At 34.3% G+C, this 23590-nt stretch overlaps 6 protein-coding genes and 1 pseudogene across 9 annotated transcripts; 6 read left to right on the forward strand and 1 right to left on the reverse strand.

The window, feature by feature from the left end:
• Positions 1-730: 730 nt before the first annotated feature.
• On the forward strand, positions 731-2711 carry AT2G02640 (Cysteine/Histidine-rich C1 domain family protein; the record flags this gene model as incomplete). Its single annotated transcript, NM_126319.2, has 1 exon — positions 731-2711. Exon 1 carries the CDS (start codon positions 828-830, stop codon positions 2709-2711), a length of 1884 nt encoding a protein of 627 aa, NP_178367.1. The 5' UTR covers positions 731-827.
• Positions 2712-3850: 1139 nt separating this feature from the next.
• On the forward strand, positions 3851-4986 carry AT2G02650 (Ribonuclease H-like superfamily protein; the record flags this gene model as incomplete). Its single annotated transcript, NM_126320.1, has 2 exons — positions 3851-3866; positions 3905-4986. The coding sequence occupies 2 exons, from the start codon at positions 3851-3853 to the stop codon at positions 4984-4986; spliced, it is 1098 nt and encodes a 365-aa protein (NP_178368.1).
• A 1957-nt stretch (positions 4987-6943) lies between these two features.
• Positions 6944-8274, forward strand: AT2G02660 (F-box associated ubiquitination effector family protein; the record flags this gene model as incomplete). Its single annotated transcript, NM_126321.2, has 1 exon — positions 6944-8274. One exon carries the CDS (start codon positions 6944-6946, stop codon positions 8207-8209), a length of 1266 nt encoding a protein of 421 aa, NP_178369.1. The 3' UTR covers positions 8210-8274.
• A 2523-nt stretch (positions 8275-10797) lies between these two features.
• Positions 10798-11742, forward strand: AT2G02670 (annotated as a pseudogene). The gene has a single exon.
• Positions 11743-14113: 2371 nt separating this feature from the next.
• On the forward strand, positions 14114-17013 carry AT2G02680 (Cysteine/Histidine-rich C1 domain family protein; the record flags this gene model as incomplete). 2 transcript variants are annotated; one of them, NM_001335128.1, is made up of 2 exons in its annotated part: positions 14114-14401; positions 14488-16606. In NM_001335128.1, 2 exons carry the CDS (start codon positions 14324-14326, stop codon positions 16159-16161), a joined length of 1752 nt encoding a protein of 583 aa, NP_001325067.1. The 2 variants fall into 2 exon arrangements, with proteins under 2 accessions (NP_001325067.1, NP_178371.1); NM_126323.1 differs by adding an exon at positions 16960-17013 and having other exon boundaries at positions 14215-16110.
• A 1307-nt stretch (positions 17014-18320) lies between these two features.
• Positions 18321-20355, forward strand: AT2G02690 (Cysteine/Histidine-rich C1 domain family protein; the record flags this gene model as incomplete). 2 transcript variants are annotated; one of them, NM_001335129.1, is made up of 2 exons in its annotated part: positions 18321-19908; positions 20024-20355. In NM_001335129.1, the coding sequence occupies exon 1, from the start codon at positions 18376-18378 to the stop codon at positions 19897-19899; it is 1524 nt and encodes a 507-aa protein (NP_001324084.1). In that variant the 5' UTR covers positions 18321-18375. The 2 variants fall into 2 exon arrangements, with proteins under 2 accessions (NP_001324084.1, NP_178372.2); NM_126324.4 differs by having other exon boundaries at positions 18353-19889; positions 19983-20340.
• Positions 20356-20578: 223 nt separating this feature from the next.
• On the reverse strand, positions 20579-22585 carry AT2G02695 (uncharacterized protein; the record flags this gene model as incomplete). The annotated part of the gene is made up of 3 exons (NM_001335130.1): positions 20579-20596; positions 20734-20813; positions 22547-22585. The coding sequence occupies 2 exons, from the start codon at positions 22583-22585 to the stop codon at positions 20769-20771; spliced, it is 84 nt and encodes a 27-aa protein (NP_001324086.1). The 3' UTR covers positions 20579-20596; positions 20734-20768.
• Positions 22586-23590: the final 1005 nt, after the last annotated feature.

The raw sequence follows: 23590 nt of genomic DNA on the forward strand, positions 1-23590 counted from the left end.
CGTTCATTATCAAGGTTTCAGGCTTCAAACGTTCATTGATCCACCATTATACACATCAGCTGCTTAAGATAAGCATGCAACTCTCATTCTCTTCAGCTTTTTCTTATTAAGATTCTTACATTCTTTAGTTTAGTTTCATTTTATATATAGAAATTGTTGTATTACTATTATTCTAAAAAGTAAAACAATATGTGCGTATAAAACCATAGTTCTTTACGTTACCATAACCACACATATTCTTCTCATTTTTTTCTGGTTAACCATATTGGAAAAATAAAATAAAATAATGTACTGTAATCACCGTTATTTTTACTTGCTAATCTATTGCTTGAAAAAAGTACATCATGTAATTTCAAAAACAAAAAAAACTAAAACAAAATCACATGAATTATAGTACCAGTATATAGATGTCAAGACTATACTTTGTTCACATATTCAATGATAGTATTAAATATATTAAAACTTGCTTATAAAAAGTAACCGGCGCGTAGAGCCGACCAATCCCTAGTGAAAAAATAAAATTTGTAATATTTATTCATCTAAATAACTAAAATATCAACCAGCTGTATTATTAGCTTAGTTGTGTTTTGGCTTTTTCAACCTAGCTGTATATGAATGTAGAGAGTTAATTTAATTAATTTGTACATTAAGATGTATTAGAATATTTATTAACGAAATTCAAAAACACAAATTGCAAATGAAAAGCTGGAAAGTAAAACGTCATGTCTGTGACTACTATGTGTATGCATCTGTATATATCGGAATGAAGGAGAATAACAATATATATCCTAAACCAAAGAAAAAAAAGAATCTCCGATTGAGCAGCCATGGACTTGTTCGGAGAATTTCATAAAGTGGAATTTAATGGGAAACCATTTCTTGTATACCGCAACGTTATAAAACCATTACCACAAACACAAACCTCAAACTCCTTTGATAAACAATCCATTGATTCCGTCTACGATCTCCCTCCTCAACCTCTTTTCTTATGCCCTAGACTCCGAACCCGTATATTATTGAATTCTCTTGATGATGAGGTGGAAGATGAGGTAACTAATCATATCCTTTCCAAGTACAGTTCTTCCCCTCTCTTTGATGAGACCAGCAACAATCATCATGTACTCCCTCTGTTTTGGTGCAACAACAAAGAAGTTGATCCGGAAGCAGAAGAAGGCGATGAGTGCTATTCCTGCTCTATCCAAACCATCGGTACAGACTATTATTTTTGTGCCACGTGTGATAAAAGGTTCCACAAAGAATGCGTCGAGTGTCCACTTGAGATTAGTTATCCTACCCACACCAAACATTCTCTCCAACTCTTCTATTCTAAATATAGATTTGACCATTGCATCTACTGTAGAAAAAGAGCAACCTATATGATTTATTTTTGTGCTCTTTGCGACAGTTATATGCATGTCCTTTGTGCTCAGTCAAAAATACCCTTTTTTATAGACCAGCCAAAAAGACATGACCATACTCTCACCCTTTTCCCTAGACAAGCTTCCTTAACCTGCAATATTTGTGGTTTGATAAATAAACTCCATTTCACCTACGTTTGCCCTATATGCGATTTCGTAGCCCATAGTGATTGTATTTATATCCCACAAACCATAAGAATATCCCGTCACCACCATCGTGTCTCTTTTATTTCTTCCCTTCCTTTTGAAGAAAAGTCTTGTGGAGTTTGCCGTCAAATGGTTGATAGTGATTATGGTGCATACACTTGCAATGTGTGTAGTGGCTATGTCGTTCACGTAAGATGTGCATTACGTAAGGATATATGGGATGGTAAAGAACTCGCGGAAGTACCAGAAGAATTAGAAGACGTTGAGTCCTTCAGGAGGTTAGCTGATGGAGAAATATTCCATTTTTATCATCACCATCATCTGAAATTTGACATAAGTGGAGTTTACGTTGGAAACAAATTTTGTCAAGCGTGTGTCCTTCCAATCAACGAAGGAAATATTTATGTTTGTGTGGAATGTGATTTCATCCTACACGAAACATGTGCATATGCTCCACGTAAAAAGGTCCATCCATTACATCCCCATCCCCTTACACAAAAGGGTGATCATGTAAACGCTTTCTTCAAATGCAGTGCTTGTATGCGTAAGAGTAATGGTTTCGGATATTCGTGTTATAACCGAAATTGTTACTTTAAACTAGATGCAGTGTGTGCCTCGACTGCTGAGCCGTTCAATTATCAAGGCCATCGACATCCCTTATTCCTATCGTTAGACCCAAAAGATAAGCCAATGTGCCACATTTGCAAGTCAACGAAAGATAAGAAGGTACTTAACTGCATTGAATGTGACTTTATTATATGTTTTGAATGCGCAACCTTACCATACATGGTAAGGTACAAGCATGACGAACATTACCTCACATTTTGTCATGGAGATGAGGTGAGTGACTCAGATTGGTGTGAATTATGTGAGGGAAAGTTATCAATTGGAGGAAAAGAAGGGTTCTATAATTGCAAAGATTGCTGCACCACGCTTCATATTAATTGCTTACTTGGCCCAGATCAATATTATAAGGCTGGTCAAACTTACAAAATTGGTGAGGTTGATATTAGTTTGCAACACAACAATTCTGCTTCTCGGCCTATTTGCTGTATGTGCAATATCCGTTGTCCGTATCCAATATTTTTGGTAGCCACAGTGGATAGGATTGCTTATATTCTATGTTCTAGTAAACATTTGAAGTAAGGGAAACCCTACAATACACGTCGACAACCTTTGAGTTATCCGTTTTCTTTTAAAATGTTAGTTGTACCTGTAAGTCTGCACCACTTTTTCTTTATGTATATATTTTTGTGTTGTTGTTGTTGTATATATATATATATATATACATATATTTTTTGTTTGGTTTTCTTGAAAACATTGTTCATGTGCGTTTGATGTAATATCTATACATTATTATATATTAAAGCGAACACTTTTTATCAAAAAAAATTCATCTGGTTTATTAGACTAAATCATTAATGTTTTATAAGAGATGTCATGAAATTCCTCTATAGGTGAAAAATATGGAACTTATTAAGTGAAAAACCGAGATATATAGAGACGATGTAACGTCAAAAAGACTTGGAATTTTCAAAATTTGAAACATTTCATTAGAAAGTCAAAAGTAGATATTTTTAAATTTGAAACTTAGTTCTTGTTATCTATCCAGTATCACCATTCAATGAATGACATTTCAATACGCGGAGTCATGTCCTCTCAAACCCACAAACTCACTATAGCAAATCTCACAAACTACTAATTTTTTCTCCACAATTTCACTTAATCTAACTATAATCTTTCTACTTGATAATGAAGCAAAAGCAATTACTTCACCATAAAATTTCTGATTTAAGAAAATAATTCTTTTGATTTTAGGATAAAATTAAAATCAATTTCATTCCTGAATTATTTCGGTTTTTCTTCTTAAATTTCTGATTTTTTAAATATTTTATACATATTTAAGGAAAAAAAATATATTTTTTTCATGTAGTTTGGTTGTAGAAAAGTTAAGACACGTAACAAAAAAAAAGAAAAGTAGTTTGTTAATGGTATTTTGGTCTGAAATAACATAATTAGCTAATTTGTGAAACCTCCATTTCACTTTGTCAAAACATGAGAACAAAACTCGTAATATGGGTTAATGTGATTTTTTTTTATAAAATTATCATGCTACTTTGTTATTCATAATTGAGTGAGTTTCACTTTGCTATACTTTTGGCAAGATTATTTTCAAAAGAGACACTTTCATCTTTTTTTTCACTATTCAACATTCTTTAATACAATTTTGCCCTTTTTTCTTTATTTCTCTTTTTCATTTTTATTATCTTTTTACTATCATTTTTATGCGGAAGAGGATACGTTTGAATGAGATTACACTCAAAATGCCGAATATACAGTTCGCTCGGGTTATTGGGTTGCAACACATGAGGATCTTCTTGAGGAGGAGGCAATACAACCCCCACCTGGATCGACTGAAGTAAAACAAGCGATTTGGAAACTCCATGTTGCCCCGAAAATTAAACACTTCTTGTGGAGATGTGTAACAGGAGCACTAGCAACAAATACACGACTGCGTTCAAGAAACATTGATGCGGACCCAATATGTCAACGGTGCTGTATTGAAGAAGAAACGATCCATCACATAATGTTTAACTGTCCATATACCCAGTCGGTATGGCGCAGTGCAAACATTATTATTGGCAACCAATGGGGACCACCAAGCTCCTTTGAAGACAATCTAAATCGTTTGATCCAGCTGAGCAAAACACAAACAACAAACTCTCTTGACCGGTTTCTTCCCTTTTGGATTATGTGGCGACTTTGGAAATCGAGAAACGTGTTCTTATTTCAACAGAAGTGTCAATCGCCGGACTATGAAGCAAGGAAAGGAATTCAAGATGCAACAGAATGGCTCAATGCCAATGAGACAACGGAAAACACAAATGTGCATGTGGCGACAAATCCTATACAAACCTCAAGACGAGATAGCAGCCAGTGGAATCCTCCTCCTGAAGGATGGGTTAAATGTAACTTTGATAGTGGCTATACGCAAGGGAGCCCTTATACACGTTCTGGGTGGACAATACGGGAGTGTAATGGCCATATAGTTCTCTGTGGGAATGCAAAACTTCAGTCATCGACCTGTTCATTACATGCGGAGGCCCTCGGGTTTCTCCATGCACTCCAAGTAATTTGGGCTCATGGACTGCGTTATGTTTGGTTCGAAAGCGACAGTAAGAGTCTTGTTACATTGATCAACAACGGTGAAGATCATAGTCTGCTCGGCACCCTCATCTACGACATACGTCATTGGATGCTTAAGTTGCCGTATTGTTCGCTGGAATTTGTCAATCGTGAAAGGAATTCTGCAGCTGATGCTTTAGCATCTCATGTCCATGCAAGAGACCCTCTGTTTCAGTCTTATACTACACCACCATCTTGGTTGGTTAACACTTTGTATTACCCTTATACCATCTAATATAAGAGTAAAGATGTTAAAATAAAAAATAAAAAATCTAAACTGATGTGAACTTTAAAACACTTTATAAACTATACAAAAAGTATTTTTTTTGTGTTTTCTAATCTCTATGCCTTTGATTGATATATGAATAGGAAGATATTGGTTCTGATTGGTAACACGCATAATGGTATAATGACGTTTTCTAAGGCGATTATACAAGAAATTTGCCAATAAAAAAAATCTGCATAATTGCATTAGAAAACGCAAAAACGCATGATTTTTATTTTCACCTAAAGTTATAAATACAAATTTATTATGCAAAAAGGGTATATAGTTGTTTATTTGCACAATAATTTGTTATTATTATACACATACTAAATATTAGCAAATGTAAAAAAAAAAATATATTGTTTACACAAAAATTATATCGTTAATAATACAAAAAAACATTTTCACATTTTTTTAATAAACTCTAATAATCTTACAGTTTTTAGTATTGAGAATTACTCAAAATTTATTAAATTTTTTAAAATCTTTATTTTGTTTATTAAATAGAAATAAATATAAATATATCTATATCTATGTATATATTGTTAATATCATATTTATTTTGTCATTCTGCAAAATGTATCTAATCAACATATCTTAAAAATAATTTCATTCTATGGTTTTTCATTGCGTAAGTTTTAATTCTACGAATTTTTATCTGCAACTTATGTTATTATAATATTATGCAATGTTATCGATCAGAATCACGTAAATAATAATAAAAACTACTGTTGAGACTTTGTAAAAAAAAAGACCATTGAGATATTTAATGGCCGATATATAAAGATTTTTTTTTAAAATGGAGTACATTAAATATATCAACAACCAAAGCTGTATTTTTATTATTTTAATTGGGCTTATTTGTTTTTGTCAACCATCTTAGCTGCATCTTGTATACAGAATGAAAAACAATGACTCTCTACATTGATGTAATATATTTTTTTTTCTTAACGTTATCGTAATAATAATATGAAAATAGAATTTAGCCCATAGTTTATTTGCCACTAACACTTAAGGACTCAATAAACAATTACGACTAGATCACATCATTATGAATTAAATCCATTAACACAAATTGCAGATGAGAGTTATTTAACTAAGCCTTCTTGGGAAGCTGGAAAATTAAAACGAAGAGTGCACATTTCAGTCTGTATGTGTATGTTTATATATACACATATGTAGGGTCCCATACCAATCTCTGTAACGTTTATTGTGAAACTCACTGCACTAATTAAATGGACATGTTTGAGAGATTGTACACAAGCAACTTAGCTAAAACGCAAATCCACAAATCCTCAAAATAAACTTGTTCAGTAAAAGCTTCAATCAAATCACCAAAACTCATCCTCAGATCAACCTCTATATATGTTCCAACTCAAACAAATCATAGAACTCTTTTTTTTTTTTTTTACCAAATTTATATATAAATTTGTGGGATCAATGGTTTCTTAAAACCCCCTTCACAAGAAAAGATGACTGAAATAAATGTTGAAAGCACTCACAAAAGTTAGTTCACTAGTTTAAGAATTTTAGAAGACTACATTGATAATAAAACTTGGATACAATCTTACACAACACACACACTTACTTGTACTACTTTACTTTAACTAAACTTCAACCTCAAGCTAATTAACCAGAAACACTTTCTCTTGCTTGTCCTTAACCAAAGCTGCAGCCCATTTACCTAAAAACACAAAGCCCAACTTTTCCTTACAAAGGCTCAAACTCCAACAAGAAGATCCAATAGCTAGTGCCTAGTGGCCCACTTGAAGGTTAAAATTAGCCCAGTTTTGGAGCTAGGTGTCGTATTGCTAGGTTTTCTCTACGTCGTTTGTTCATTGGTTTTTCTAGGGCTTACTACTTTTTAACAGATCTTTCCTTCTTCGTGAATTCATCTTTCAGAACAACTTATCTCATCCAGGAGATAATGTTGAGATTATCTTCAAAGTCAGTGGCAAGGTTTCGTTGCGTGTCGAAGCAATGGGCATCAATGTTTGCTAGTCCATACTTCAGGAAGTTGTTCCAGACCAGGTCCTCCGCTAAGCCGAGTCTCTTATTCGCCATCGCAGACTACGGAATTGAAGAAGATTACAGTATGAAATTCTTCTCATCGCCTCAGCTTGAGAATCCATATGAGAAATCGTCGCCAACTCTTGTAGCAGCCGCTGAATTTCATGTGAAGTTCTCTCCAGACAAGTTAATACCAATCAATCATTCTTACGACCCAAGATATTTTTCAATTGGCTACGCCTCTGGCTTGATATATATCTATGGTGATCGATACGTGGCTAGACCTCTAATATGTAACCCCAACACAGGACGGTATGTGATCTTACCTAATCGGTATACTTACAGAAAGGCGTATAGCTTTTTCGGGTTTGACCCGATTGGCAAGCAATACAAGGCATTGTCCATTGCTTATCCATCTGATCCTGGTCGTCATAAAATACTTACATTAGGAGATGGAGATCTGACATGGAGAAAGATCAAATGTCCCGTACCACGACCTGGTATTAAGGGTGATGGGATATGCATCAATGGGGTTTTGTATTTCTTAGCTGAGAGAAATGAGCTAGAGTCTGATTATGTGATAGTTTGCTTTGATGTTAGGTCTGAGAAATTCACATATATTGACGTAGAGAGGATTTGTCGATTGATAAACTACAAGGGCAAATTAGCTATGATTTATTGGGAGGATGATGTCGACATTTATGAGATTAATCATATGGCTGGGAAGAATCTTGATAAGTATTTGGAGGAAAATCTCGATGTTGATGCCACTAATGAGTTGCATGTGTGGGTTCTAGAGGATGTTGAGAAACAGGAATGGTCTAAATATGCCTACACTTGGACCGATGATACATTCTTCCGTCGTCACCTTTCCATTGCTGGAGCCACTGTTTCGGGTGAAATAGTGTTTTCGATACGCAAGTACACATCTAAACAACCGTTTTATGTTTTCTACTTCAATCCCGAATCGAACACTCTCCAACGTGTAGAAACCCAAGGTTTTGGTGAAGCATTTAAGGCAGAAACTTGTAGCGTTCGCACCTTTGTAAACCACGTAGAGAATCTTGATGTTAACGATTTAAAACAACTCAAGTCAGGCCATCCTCCATTGGTGCAGCCAGAAAATTATTGTCTATCAGACTCAGATTCAGAATCAGACGGACAAGGAGATGAAAAAAGGTAGAGACGATCATTTTGTGCTCTTATCAGAATCAGACTTTGTTTTTTGTCAACCTTATCTAATTGACGGTCTCTCTCTCTCACTTTAACTAGCTTTACACATCTATTCTTCATTTTGTTTGGTCTTAAAAACATGGTTTTGTTGTTTCTATTAGTTCGCTGTCTTTAGTTGGAGTATATTTGCTCTAATTTTCAACATTGTTTCTTCTGGAGGTGAATTTTCCTGTGTTCTTTCTTCTATTTGTCAACATCTTGTTGTCTTTGTCATTTGTGCGTAATGGGACTAATTTATTGAAATCATGATGAAACTTTGGACTAAAATAGTTTAATGGGATTTGTGAAAACGTTCACAGATTTCTCACATTCACATGTTCAGCCACAGTCTTCCATGTTCTATAATAATGCAGCAATTTCTTGTAAGCTTAGTTTTGAAAGGTTGAAAGTTTTGGTTCTCTGTAACACAAATGGGTCTTGTCTTAGATGTTGAATCTTGTATATTTTTATAAACAAAACAATTTAGTACATGTGAATGAATTGGGAAATGGATTAAAGTGATTACTGTTGTTTGAGCAAACAATAATTCTCAGAATCATTCCTACTTTATATAGACGAAAAAATGATATGGCCCGTAATAGCAATCTCTACCATGGTTGGTTTGGTCTATGTCTTATCTGTGAGTCTTTATCGAGTAATTGGTGAGGAATCTAGGGGGAGTGAGAGGAGTCAACTAAGTATCAGTTTCAGTAAACTACTCGTATCTCTTTAAAACATAAAGAAGCATGAACTCTTTGTTTCTTCAATCTATAATCCATCACTCTATCTAAAGCCTCTTGAACCACACTCTTTTGGATTTAGGGTTTAGGGATCTTTAAGAATTGCTCAGGCAATCGCTATCCTCTGTTTCTGTACTCCAGAGAGCTGTGTCCCGTGCTCTCCTACCATTGTATCTAACCCCCCTGAGGCAACTTATTCAAGAACCTTTCCACTAAAGTCATAAGCATCAATCAAATGCTTTCTTTTGATCGTCTCAAACATCTTGACCCGCTGCAAATGTGGCTACAGATATATGAATAAATAGAACAACACTATATTAAGATTCTAACATATCTTTAAGTAAAAGACATAGAAGTGATATTGTCTAGGCTTTTACTTACATTGAACCTGCAACCACAAGATATATATCCCCATAGCAATCTCTGTAACGTTTATTGTGAAACTCAATGCACTAAATGGACATGTTTGAGAGATTGTACACAAGCAAATCACAGATCTTCAAATAAGCTTGCAAGTTGTAAGTGAAAACTAACATCAAAATCACCAGAATTCCCCATAACAATCTCTCGTGTATTTTTGCAATTGGGGGATCAATTGTTTCCCAATAAAAGATGGCCGAAGAAGATTCAATAGCTAGTGGCTCACTTGAACGTTAAAATTTGCCCATTTTTGTTTTACTTAACCGGCTATCATGAGATAATAAATACACGAAATATATAATGGTAGCTATTTAGCTATTGCTAGGTTTCTCTACGTCTTTTCTTAATTGTTTTTTCCAAGGCTAATATATAAGCTTTTACAGATTTTTGTTTTCTTATCAATAAAAGATACTATATATTGTCAGATTAATTATGTATAAACCTATGTTAATCGTCTAATAGTGAAAATAAACAGAACGTAACATCCTATCTTTTGATCATTAGAGATGAGCATGTTCGACTTATTTTTTACTATTATATAAATCACTCGGTTTCCAAATTGATTTGACGATAAAATTTCTCAATCGTTCATCCAAACCCCCAAAACTTCTAAAATCACGTAATTTACAAAACCGTAAAAGAATAATTTTTAAAAAATGATACAATTGTCGGTTCAATTATATGAAACTAAGTGAATCGTGTAATAGTGAAAATAGACAGAGCGTGACATCCCATCTTTTGATCATTAGAGATGAGCGATCATTAGAGATGAGCATGTTCGACTTATTTTTCTCTATTATAGAAACCACACTGTTTCTGTATTTATTTTTAGATATTATAGAAATCATTAGGTTTAGTGAGCCTGGACATTCAGATTTCGAATCTGATTCGGATCGGATATATGCAGATTTGGGTAGAAAATTTTATTGTACGTTCTGATTTTATGATTCTTTTGTTCTGTTTTGGTTTGGATATATTCGGGTTTAGTAGGAGAGTTTATTATTTGTTTGGATTTTATGAGTCTTCGGTTCGGTTTCAGTTCGGACAAATATCGGATTCAGATCAATTTTGGGGAAAAAACTAAAAAATTGTTCAATTTAAATAAAAATTAGTTTAACCTTCCTAAAATTTGGTTAAAATTTGCAAAAATATATATAATTTCAACAAATATAACTATTTTTGTTTTTTGAGATCTAGGTTATTTAGGATATTTTGATTTTGTTATAAAATTACAACTAAATATAACTAATATTTTTGGAAATATAATTTTATTTTTGGTTTTCGGATCGGGTAATTTGGGGAGAAAATTTTATCATCCGCTTGGGTTTTATGACTATTTTGTTCGGATTCGGTTCCGTATGTTTTGATCGTTTCAGATCGATTTTCGAATTTGGGTTTTATGCCCGGTATAAGCACGATGAACAATACCTCACATTTTGTCTCGGAAATGAGGCAAATAGCTCACATTGGTGTGAATCATGTGAGAGAAAATTAGCAATTGGAGGAAAATAAGAGTTTTATAAGTGCAAAGATTGCTGCACCACGCTTCATATTAATTGTTTACTTGGCCTAGATCCATATTATAAGGCTGGTCAAACTTAGGAAATTGATGAGGTTGAGATTATTTTGCATTTGTTGAATGAGATTTCATCCTACACGAAAAATATGCATTTGCTTCTCGTAAAAAGTTCCATCAATTGCATCCACATCCACTTAAACAAAAAGCTGCAAATGTGGAAAACGTATTCACCTGTCATGCTTGTAATCGCTGAAGTACTAGTTTCAGCTATGAGTCTACCAACGAGGATTGTTACAACAAGGATACCATCTACTCTCTAAATATAGTGCATGCCTCGATTTCTGAGCCATTAATTATCAAGGTCATTAACAACCTTTATTTCTAGCTTTAGATCCCAAAGAGAGGCCGATCTGCCACATTTGCAAGTTAATGGGCGTTAATAAGGTTCTAAACTCCATTGAATGCGACTTTATTATATGTTGTATAGTAAAGTATAAACATGATGAACATTACCTCATATTTTATCATGGAGATGAGGCAAATGACGCAAATTAGTGTGAGTTATGCGAGGGAAAATTAGCAATTAGAAGAAAAGAAGGGTTCTATATAAATGTTGCATCATGCTTCATATAAATTGTTTACTTGGCACATAAACATATTTGAAGCCTGTTCTAACTATCTCATTGGCTGGTGGTGAACTGCTTTTTCAACGCAACAATTTTGCATCTCGTCCAATTTGCTGTGAATGCAATATCCGTTGTCCGTATCCAATATATTTGGATTTCAGAAACGAAATGGTTTCTTCGTTTCTATGTGCCGGTTCAAACCATTGATTGATTATGGTGTATATACTTGCAATAATATTTTTAATGTGTTTTTTTCTTTGTTGTTGGTAAAACGTTGTTTTTTTATTTTGGTTCTTGTTTGTTTGCGTTCCATGTAAACATATCAAATTAAGTATTAAATTTATATAAATGATTTATTGACTAAACAAGAAACGGTCCATGTGCCTTGTATATTCTTATGTTAAAAATTAGAATCAACTTCGGTGTAGCACTACTTCCCAATGATTTATTAATATTTAGAAATATATATATCGTGGTACATCACCACTTCTCATTGTTTTCAGTCAACTTTCACACGATTTAACACATCGAGTTACAAAAAAAGAATTGGTTGTTGGATTTTAGTTTTTAAATTCCCAATTAATGAAACCAATTATAAACAAACATTTTCACTTATAAAAGTTGGGTTTAGTAAGTCCACTTGCAATTATGTTTGTTTGTTTTTCTCAAACCACATTTTACTTAGAAAACTACTCTTTAATGTCTAATCAGGAGGATATAGATCGACCAAAAAATGTTCAAAAGTCAGCCTTTAAATTAGTACGTTGAGAAATAATATTTCCGCTGTTCTAAATGATAGATTTTTTTTAAAAAAAGTTTATTTCAAAAAATAAACTTTTTAGGTTTTTAATGCAATATTTATTAATTATTATTGATGTATTGTAAATTTCGAGAAAAATAATTGAATACTATTGGTTTAGAATTATAGAAAACTGTAAATTAAAAATAAAATAATATATTTATAAACAACTATTAATATAATATATTTTTTAAGAAACATACTTGGGTTCACCCCTAAGGGGTGAATCCATTCATTTCACCCCCTTTTTATTGACAAATTAGAATTTAACATATCATCTATTTAATGAACAAATAAATTAAAATCAATAAAACAAAACAAATTAAGGAAACAAATTCTGTAGAATTTTTATTAAAGAAATTATTGGTTTGGGTTTTTAAAATTGTTGTTAGTGTTTATATTTTGTGATTGAACGAAATTATATTTTGGTTTAGGTTGATAAAATAATGGTTAGGGTTTAGATTTTGTGATTAAAACGAAATTATATTTTGGTTTGGGTTGATAAAATAGTGGTTAGGGTTTAGATTTTGTGATTAAAACGAAATTATATTTCGGTTTGGGTTGATAAAATAGCGGTTAGAGTTTAGATTTTGTGAACAAAATTATATTTTGGTTTGGGTTGATAAAATAGTGGTTAAGATTTAGATTTTGTGATTTAATTTATTTATTCTTTAAATAGATGATATGTCAAATTCTAATTGGTAAATTAAAAAGGATGAATGAATGGATTCATCCCTAAGGGGTGAACCCAAGAATTGTTTTTTTCTTCGTATGTGTGAAAACACTAAAAAATAAATTATTTGGAAACAGTAGGAGTAAGAAACAAATTAGAGAAAATGACCCCTATCATCTAGTAGATTGGAGAAACTATACCAATCTTCAGGAAGCTATATCATTGGAATTAGCTCTGTACAATCTATTTCAAACATATGACAATCTATTAAAAAATATTCTTCATGACCTATATTACACTTTCGATCTCCGAATCAAAAAGAAGTTGAACTCCTCCGTTGAGACATTGCCCCTAATAGCATTATTTATGCGTTTACTTGCAATCAAATCCAACCTAAACCACTAATGAAATCAGAAAACTTCCAGAAGCCATCAATTTGACATGTAGTTACTTCGAAAATACCATTCTAAAACATAAATAGTAAGCTGGATCAACTTGACCCACATGTATCTATGAGAAAATATCTCATCAACGACTAAAGGTAAGGGTTATAGTATTATATATGCTGTAGTTGGGTTGAGAATCAGTAGAAACTGATACGGTCGCATATGATGATTGTTAGAAATTTTTGATTTGTTAAATTTAATGGATGTGAACTTTAAAACACTCTAGAAAAGATAAATAAGCTTTTTTTTTAATGGAGTTTTCGATCTCAATCCTTTCAATTAATATGTGTAGTAGAATATCATGTAAATAATAAAAATACAAAAGACCGTTTAGATAATATACATAAAGACTTTTGAAGCAGAGTAAATTAAAATATATCAACCAACCTTAGCTGTGTATTAATTTTTAATTTCTCAACCGTACATAGCTGTATCTGTTTTTGTCAACCAGCTAAGCTTAGCTGTATATAAAATGTCAAAACAATGATTTTCCTTACGCTACCGTAATAATAGCATTTAGCTCATAATTTAAATATTTGCCACTGAAACTAAATGACTCAATAAACAATTACGACTAGGTCATATCATTATGAAATATATCGTAAAGAAATTGCAAATGGGAGTTGGAAAGCTTGAAAATTAAAACGGGGACAGCACATTTCAGTGGTTTGTTTTTATATATAGACATATGTAAAGGCAAAAGGATACCAATATCCCAAAACCCTCTCATAAACAATCTCCGGTTGAGCAGCCATGGACTTGTTCGGAGAATTTCGTAAGGTGGAAATCGATGGGAAACCATTTCTTGTATACCACAAAGTTATGAAACCATTACCACAAATACACACCCCAAACTCCTCCGATGAAGAAACCACCATCGAAAAACCATTATCAATCCAAAACGAAGAAACTTCCTCCGATGAAGAAACCATTGACTCCGGTGACAACCTACCTCTTCCACTTCTTTTCGCATGCCCTATTGTACGACTCACCTCAACAGTGATTATTGACAATATTACATTACAGGATGATCAAGGGAAGTCAGTAGAACACTTTTTCAATCTCAAGACATCCCCCTTCCATGGTGACAATACGTCAGTTGATCATGATCCCGTACTACCTCTGTTTTGGTGCAACAATAAAGAAGCTGATCCAGAGAACGATTGCGTTATTTGCAGAGCCGAAAAGGTCGGCACGGACTATTATTACTGTGTCGAGTGTGATATGAGGTACCACAAAGAATGTGTCGAGTCTCCACTTAGGATCAATTATCCTTCCCACGCCAATCATTCTTTCCAACTTTACTCTTCCAAGAAAAGATTCAAGTATTGCATCATGTGCAGAAAAAAAGTAAACGGTCTCGTATATTATTGTGCTCTTTGTGACATGTATATGCATACGCTTTGTGCCCAGGCGGTAATACCCTTTTTCATAGACCAACCAAAAAGGCATGCCCATATCCTCACCCTTTTCCCAAGGCAAGCTTCCTTAACCTGCAATATTTGTGGTGTACTTGATGAACTTCATTTCACCTACGTTTGTCCTATATGCGATTTTGTCACCCATGCTGATTGTATATATATCCCACAAACCATAAGAATATCTCGCCACCACCACTGTATCTCTTTCACTTCTTCTCTTCTAAAAGGAAAATGGTCTTGTGGAGTTTGCCGTCAAGAAGTTGACAGGAAGTATGGTGCATACACTTGCAATGCGTGTAATGGCTACACTGTTCACACAAGATGTGCATTGCGTAATGATATATGGGATGGAAAAGAACTTGAGGGAGTACAAGAAGATGAAGAAGTTGAGCCGCCGTTCAAAAGGATATCAGATGGAATAATACTCCATTTTTCTCATGGCTGTCAAATGGAATTGGAGACCAGTGGAGTTCACGTCGGCGGAAACAAGTTTTGTCAGGCATGTGCTCTTCCAATCAACGAGGAAAACTTTTATATATGTGTGGAATGTGACTTCATTCTACACGAAACATGTGCAGAAGCTCCGCAAAAGAAGTTTCATCCATTACATCCCCATGCACTTCAACAAAAGGTTGTCCATGAAAATGATTTATTCTTATGTGATGCATGTGATCGCTTATGTAATGGTTTCGGATATGAGTGTACGTTCGAGGATTGTGATTACATACTAGATGTAGTATGTGCATCGGCTTCTGAGCCGTTCAACTATCAAGGCCATCAACACCCATTATTCCTAGCGTTACGCCCAAACGTAAAGCCAATGTGCCACATTTGCAAGTCAACGAAAGAAAACCAGGTACTCAACTGCATTGAGGGTGACTTTATTATATGTTTTGAATGCGCTACCTTACCATATGTGATAAGATATAAGCATGATGATCATTACCTCACATTATGTCATGGAGAGGAGGCAAGTGACTCAGATTGGTGTGAGTTATGCGAGGGAAAATTGTCAACTGGAGGAGAAAAAGGGTTCTATAAGTGCGATGATTGTTGTACTACGCTTCATATTAATTGCTTACTTGGCCCTAATCCATTTTTGAAGCCCGGTCAAACTTTCACGTTGGGTCGTAACGAATTTCTAGTTATACGCAACAATTCTCCTCGTCCAATTTGCGGCACCTGCAATATGCGTCGTCCGTATCCAGTAATGTTTTTCTGGGAATCGGTAAGCTCATATCGTTTTCTATGTTCCCCTACTGGTTGTATTACTATTTGAGTTATCCTTTTTTTTTTTTTCTTAAAGTTTAATTTTGTTTTTTTTTTTGTCCTTTTTTCCATTGTCTTTGATTTTGGCTCTATGTTTTTGAGCTCTGTTTTTTCATTTATTTGGTGACTTGGTTTGTAGCAGACTTTTATTTAATTCAGTATTTGGTGACTTTATTTGTATACTTTTTTTGGTGACTTGGTTCTTGTTTTTGTTCTCTACGACAATGAAACAGTAACAGAGTGTGAAAGACAGAGAGAGATATGACAAACCTTAAAGAGTGAAAGAGGTGAGAATTATAACAAAAAAGGCATCACTCGCGTAAATGATAGGCATGTCGGGTAAGCATGGATTGGTTCTGAATAGTTAAAGAAACAATGTCATGGGGATAATCTATAGTAGCAGACTGTAATTCCATAGTAAAACGAACAAAATAACCCAAAACACACAATACGAAACTTTGTTTGCTAATTTCTTCTCATTCATCCACCCAAAAAAGCCACATTCCTTGAGATTTTTTGCTAAAAAAAAATTTTGAACATATAATATACTGTTTTAGACCAAAGATAGAAAACAAAAAATGAAGAAAAAAAAACAGATGAAAAACAATTCACAAACAATAAAAGGCACCCATTTTTTATGCAAACGGTTTTGGTTGCAAGGTCTTTTATTTTTCAAGACAAATTCTCACTCACAATGCACATGTTGAGATGTCCATTCCAATTGAGGTGATCATAACCAAACCAAAATAATTATTGAAACCGAACCAAAAAGAAAATAAACTTTTATAGTTGTAATTTTTTGTATCAGGATCATCGATCGATAACCAAACCAAAAGAAAAATCAAGTAAAACGTTAGTGTAAAGGCTACATATAATGCAATGTATAAGATTTTAACAATCCCGTTTGAGAAGAGGGTGGATACTAGTATTATGAAACAGGAAGAGTCAACTGGATCAACTAGGCATATGAATATCTACTAATAAAATTTTATATTTTACAATTCAAATTTAATGGTCCATGTGCCATATATAATATAATTGATCTGACGATCTCATCAACGAACAATAAGACCATCTCCAATGGTTTTTCAACTTTGAAAGTGAGTCACCCATTTCACTGATTGGGTTCCTAGAAAGAACTGCATGAATTCAATAAACATTTATGTACAATGACATTGGGTGTTAAAGAACATACCGAGACTGTTCAAGTCTTTCAGTAGATCGAGCTTGCAAATGGAGAAGATTCATTGTCTACAAAAAGTGAAACAATAACGAATAAGTAATCAATAGTAGCTTGTGACGCAAAGACAAAAAAAACTGTTGATTCGTGTCTTATAACTCACCATTCAAAATCAAGGTCCGTAAATTGACAAGAGAAGAGGTCAACTTAATCATCCACTCATGTCCGTATAGCACTACTTTCCATTGTTTATTGATATTCAGAAATATTAAATCGTGTCAACAACTCTCCCACGATTTAACACATGCTAGAGGATTTTCCTATTAATACGGTTGATATGATCTCATATAATACAAAAAGACCGTTGAGAAAATAATTAATACATAAAAACTTTTGGAAACAAAGTTAATTAATACTCCCTCTGTTTCTCAATAGTTTAAGGTTTTTGTACACAAATTAATAAAACATATAAATTTCATTTAATTTATCTTTTTCCTATAAAAACATCATTAATTACAACTAATCCAACCAATAAAAAAATATAATGTAAAATATAATTGGTTAAAAACTATTAAATATATTTAATGTTTACATAGAAAAGTGAAAACAACACGTATATTGAAAAAATAAAAAACCTTTAAACTACACTTAATTAGAAACAGGGGAGTATATACTATGAACCAGCCTTATCTTAGCTGTATCTAATTTTTTTACTTCAGCTTAGCTGTATAAAATTATAACTAAAACAATAACTTTCTAAGTGAAGATGGATTAATTTATTTCCTTACGATATCGTAACCAATAATCTTGTGAATATAGTTTTATAACCCAAAGTTTATTTATGAGAAATACGACCACTGAAACTGTATTACTCAATAAACAATTACGACTAGATCATATCAGTATGAAATAAGTATTAAACTGATCGCAAATGGGAGTTGTTTAAGTCTTTGGAAAGCTTGGACAAAGCACATTTATATATAAACGTCTTCAGGATAAAAATATCCCAATATCCTCTAACAAATAATCTCCGATTGAGCAGCCATGGACTTGTTCGGAGAATTTCATAAGGGAGAAATCGATGGGAAACCATATCTTCTGTACCACAACGTAATGAAACCATCAACACAAACACACACCTCAAACTCCTCCGCTGAAAAAACCACCATCCAAAAACCATTATCACTCCAAAACAAAACAAACTCCTCCGATGAAGTAACCATCGGTGACGGAGACAACCTCCCTATTTCACCTATTTTCATCTGCCTTAATTTACGATTGCAAAAATCAGCGAGGATTCAGAATATTGCATTAGGGGATGAAGACGGGAAAGCCTTACGTGATAAATTTTTCAAGCTCGAGACTTCCCCTCTCCAAGGCCATGGTGACAATATATCGGATGATCATGTCGTACTCCCTCTTTTTTGGTGCAACAACAAAGAAGCTGATCCAAAGATGGATTGCAATATTTGCAGAGTGCAAAAGGCAGGCACAAACTATTATTACTGTGTCGAGTGTGATGTAACGTACCATAAAGAATGTATCGAGTCTCCACTTGAGATCAGTTATCCTACCCACGCCAAACATACTCTCCAACTTTGCTTTTCATCTCTGCGAGGAGTTCATCAGTGCATCATCTGCAAAAACAGAGCAGATCTTATCATTTATTATTGTGCTCTGTGTGACATTTATATGCATGCGGTTTGTGCTCAGGCGGCAATACCCTTTTTTATAGACCAACCAAAAAGGCATGATCATACCCTCTCTCTTTTCCCTAGACAAGCTTCCTTAACCTGCAATGTTTGTGCTTTGGTCAATAAACTCCATCTCACCTACGTTTGTCGTTCTATATGCGATTTCGTAGCCCATAGTGATTGCATCCATGTCCCACAAACCATAAGAATATCTCGTCACCACCATCGTGTCTCTTTTACTTCTTCTCTTCCATTAGAAAAATGGTCTTGTGGAGTTTGTCGTCGTGAGGTTGACCATGATTATGGTGCATACACTTGTTGTGTGTGTAGTGGCTACGCTGTTCACACAAGATGTGCATTGCGCACAGATATATGGGATGGCATTGAACTCGAGGGAGTGCAAGAAGATGAAGATGTTGAGCCTCCGTTCAAAGGGATAGCTGGTGGAACAATACTTCACTTTTCTCATGGTTGTCAACTGGAATTTAAGACAAGTGAAGTTTACGACCAAGAAAAGTTTTGTCAAGCATGTGCCCTTCCAATCTACGAGAAGAATTTTTATGAATGTGTAGAATGTGACTTCATCCTACATGAAAGATGTGTAGAGGCTCCCCGTAAGAAGGTCCATCCATTACATCCCCATCCACTTATACAAAAGTTTACTCACGTAGAAGGCGGCTTCTCATGTCAGGCGTGTAATCGCATGAGTAATAGTTTTGGATATGAGTGTCTCATGGAAGATTGTGGCTACAATCTAGATGTAGTGTGTGCCTCTATTTCTGAGCCGTTTGATTATCAAGGCCATCACCACCCCTTATTTCTGTCTTTAGACCCCAAAGAAGAGCCAATCTGCCACATTTGCAGGTCAACATAAATTCAAAAGGTATTGAATTACATTGAATTCCAATGCGATTTTATTATATGTTTTAAGTGTGCTACCTTACCATACATGGTAAGGTATAAGCATGATGAACATTACCTCACATTTTGTCGTGGAGATGAGGCAAGTGGCGCAGACTGGTGTGAGTTATGCGAAGGCAAATTAGCAATTGGAGGAAAGGAAGGCTTCTATAAATGCAACGAGTGTTGTACCACACTTCATATTAATTGCTTACTTGGCCCGGAACCATATATGAAGTCTGGTGAAACTCCCCCAAAGGAGGGAGGTCAGGTTCGAGTTTTCTTGCAACGCAACAAGTCTCCTTCTCGGCCAATGTGCGCTAAATGCAAAATCCGTTGTCCGTATCCAACATATGTGGAAATGAGAAAGAAAATGTATTATCCCTATTTTCTATGTACCCTTTTTCATCCATAATATCATAATGTAGAAAAGCCATTGTGTTATCCTTTTTCATCTATAAAATTTTTTCAATATGTATTTTAATTTGGTTTTCTGTTTGTTTTGTTTTCTTTTTTTTTGGTTTTTGTTTGTCAATATTGTTCATGTGCAGTTGATTAATCATTTAAACATTTATCACATATTTAAAGCATCTAGTTTCTACGAGAAAAAAAAAAGAGATCATGAAATTCTTTTTTTTTTGTTAAAGGGTTTTCTAGATCGTGAAATACTTCTATATGTAAAAGATATAGAATTTGTAAAGTAAAAAACCGAGATCATATAGAGACAATGTAACTTCGAGATTTTTTTACATTAATCAAATTAGATCTTTCACTCGACACTAACTAACAAGTTAACCACAATCAGTACCTCGTATAGTACTGAGGAATCAGTATCAACTCCACTCAGAAATCTACAGTTTTGTCCGAACACTTCCTGTCTTTTGTAACCTACAAACATTGATATAAATAAGAACAGTGACCAAAATCAAATAAAGGTTGCTTCTATTTCCAAAGTCTCACTGTAACAACTCGTCCCGTGGGACCCAGCTAGCGCTACAGCACATCAACCCTAACCTCTTTCATGTGAGCCTGTGCGTTTGGTATTCCTCGAACCCAAGACCTCACCCTTTAGATTAATTGGTAACAGTTTGTCCTGTGGGAAGGTTGTTAAAGGGTGAGGTCTTGGGTTCGAGGAACGCCAAGCGCACCAATAACCTACCTGGTGGGCTAGAAGGGCCCACTGAAAAGAGGTTAGGGTTGATGTGCTGCAGCGCCAGCTGGGTCCCACGGGGCGGGTGGTTACACCCACAATTTCTAAACCCAAACACACTCACATGTTAGTGTCAAAAAGGCATCACTCGCCTAGAAAATAGGAATGTTAAGCATGGATTGGTTTTACAAAGTTACTAGAACAATGTCAACATAAAAATCGATAAATATACTCCATCATCAGACTTGTAACTCCATATTAAAACCAAGAACATTGAACTCACAATACGAAATTTGTTTGATTCTACCGAGAGAAATAACTAACGACAAGCTTAGACAATCTACCCCTCGCAAGCAGTATCGCTTTCCGCAGACTAATCTACCACTCAACTATGTTTCCCGTTATCACCGGTATCGTGCGAGCAACTTTGATCTCCGCCATCGCTTCCGAGGACACAAATGGCTCTGATACCAGTGATAACGAGAAACAGAGTAACGAAATAGAGTATTTCGATTAATGTAAAAGATAGATTGATACAACGTTCATAAAACACGATATCAATTTCTCATCTACAAGAGTTCAACATGAAACTCCGGCGAACGATGAGGAACAATTCTCAGAGAGAATCGAAAAGGAAACAATAAACAACAAATCCAAATCTTCTTATCTTTTCTACAAATGATCCTCTTTAGCTATATATCTATGCGTCTCGATTCTTCCTCTTACGACTTCCATCGACCAATCTTCTCTTGCCACTTCTCACAGCTACAGTCTCCACTCATATACTGCCACGTATCTAACCATATATCAATGCCTAGTTTCCTATATCACGTTAAAATATATAACACATTGTTAATTGCTTTCGCAGCTTTCAGCTTCTCGGACTCACTTGCTTCATAGTGTTCCCAATCCTCTAATCCTACAATACAACAATGCTTTAGAACCCTAGTTTTGGAGGCAAGAGATAGTCCACTGCAATGATTTAGAACCCTTAATTCTATTGTTAGAACGTCCATGAAGCAATTAAGCAAAGATTAAGCTATAGAATAAACTTTTCTAACTGATTCAAAGCTCTAAGACGAATTTCACAAACAAGTAATACGCATAACTTTAAAACCCCAACCTTGTTCATCATCATATTCCACCGGCAAAAATCAATCCTGATGCACGAAATTACCAAAACAAACCTCTCTTCGACAAGAACCAATCACCAATTCAGTTTTATCCAACTCAATTCTCAACCTCCAATGATGTACTCGTCCCGAAATTAGGACATAACTTGTGATTGTGAAATTGTGAGGAATCTCTTATAATGCTGGATCTAAAGTGTCTGTGATTGTGAAATTCTTACAGTCCTCAATTAATCACACACGTCCCCGAGCCCTAACTTGCACAGCAAACAAACACACAGAAAAAGAGGGGTGAACCAAAAAAGCCGAGAAACGGTTAGTCAACTAACAAATCCTCTAACCACGTTACTTCCTAGTGTTAAAGCCCATTTAGAGCCCATTTCTGTTTTCATTTTCGGATAACAATAAGTCAAATCAAGTTAATCAACCACAGTAAACAAATCCGAACGTTGTAAAAAAATCAACAACGGTCATGAGTGAATTTAAGTTAATTTTTTATCACGTGATTAAAAGAAACGTAACGGCTAATACCAACAAGTAACAACGTTCAAAATTCTCTACTTCTATATAATAAGAAGGAAACTCAAGTACATTCTTCCCCAACCGAATGGCCGACTTTCTCATCATATTTGGAAGAGTTACAGAACGATAAAAATGAGTTCACAAGCTTTTTTTTTTTATCTTTAATCTCTCGTAGTGCTAATGTTAAAGCGGATTTTTTGTCACGAAAAGTTCGTATCCAACCGCTTCATATTACATTTGTAAACAACATTCTTCAGAATTGTCTTTTTTGAGTCCTAATTAATTTTCGGATGACAAAAAAAAGAAAAAAACTCTAAGTACACTCCTCTCTTGTTACAGCCAAATAAAATGTTTGAGATTTTTCAAAATTCAGTCTAATTATATCCCTCTGCTAATTAGATTGTCGTCAATCACGTGATGTTAATGTTTGTAGGAGATACTCAATTTCAAGGTTAGATAGCCTCTCTCTATCTTATTCATCTCAGATTTGGATTTACTTCTTTTTTTTGCAGATTTACTATTTGCAGAAATTACCTGATCACTGTTTTCAATATGTATTTTTGGTTTTCTCTTTATTTTATCTTCCAACAATTTTTATTATTTTTAAATATTCCAACAAAAAATTTGGATTCCCAATTCAACTTCAATGGTCCATGTGCCTTCAATATTATGTTAGAAGTCAAAATATTCCAACCTGTGTACTTTCCATTGTTTATTAATATTTTGAAGTATTAAATTGTTTTTCTTAAAATATCACATTTATAAGGTTATTATCAAAAATATCACTATATATTAGTTTTTTTTGTCATCGCGATTTTAATTAGAGCACAAAACGAGGCAAATTTGAGAAATGTTGTTTATAT

This window comes from Arabidopsis thaliana, chromosome 2 (assembly GCF_000001735.4).
Source record: "Arabidopsis thaliana chromosome 2, partial sequence".
NCBI classification, from domain to species: Eukaryota; Viridiplantae; Streptophyta; class Magnoliopsida; order Brassicales; family Brassicaceae; genus Arabidopsis; species Arabidopsis thaliana.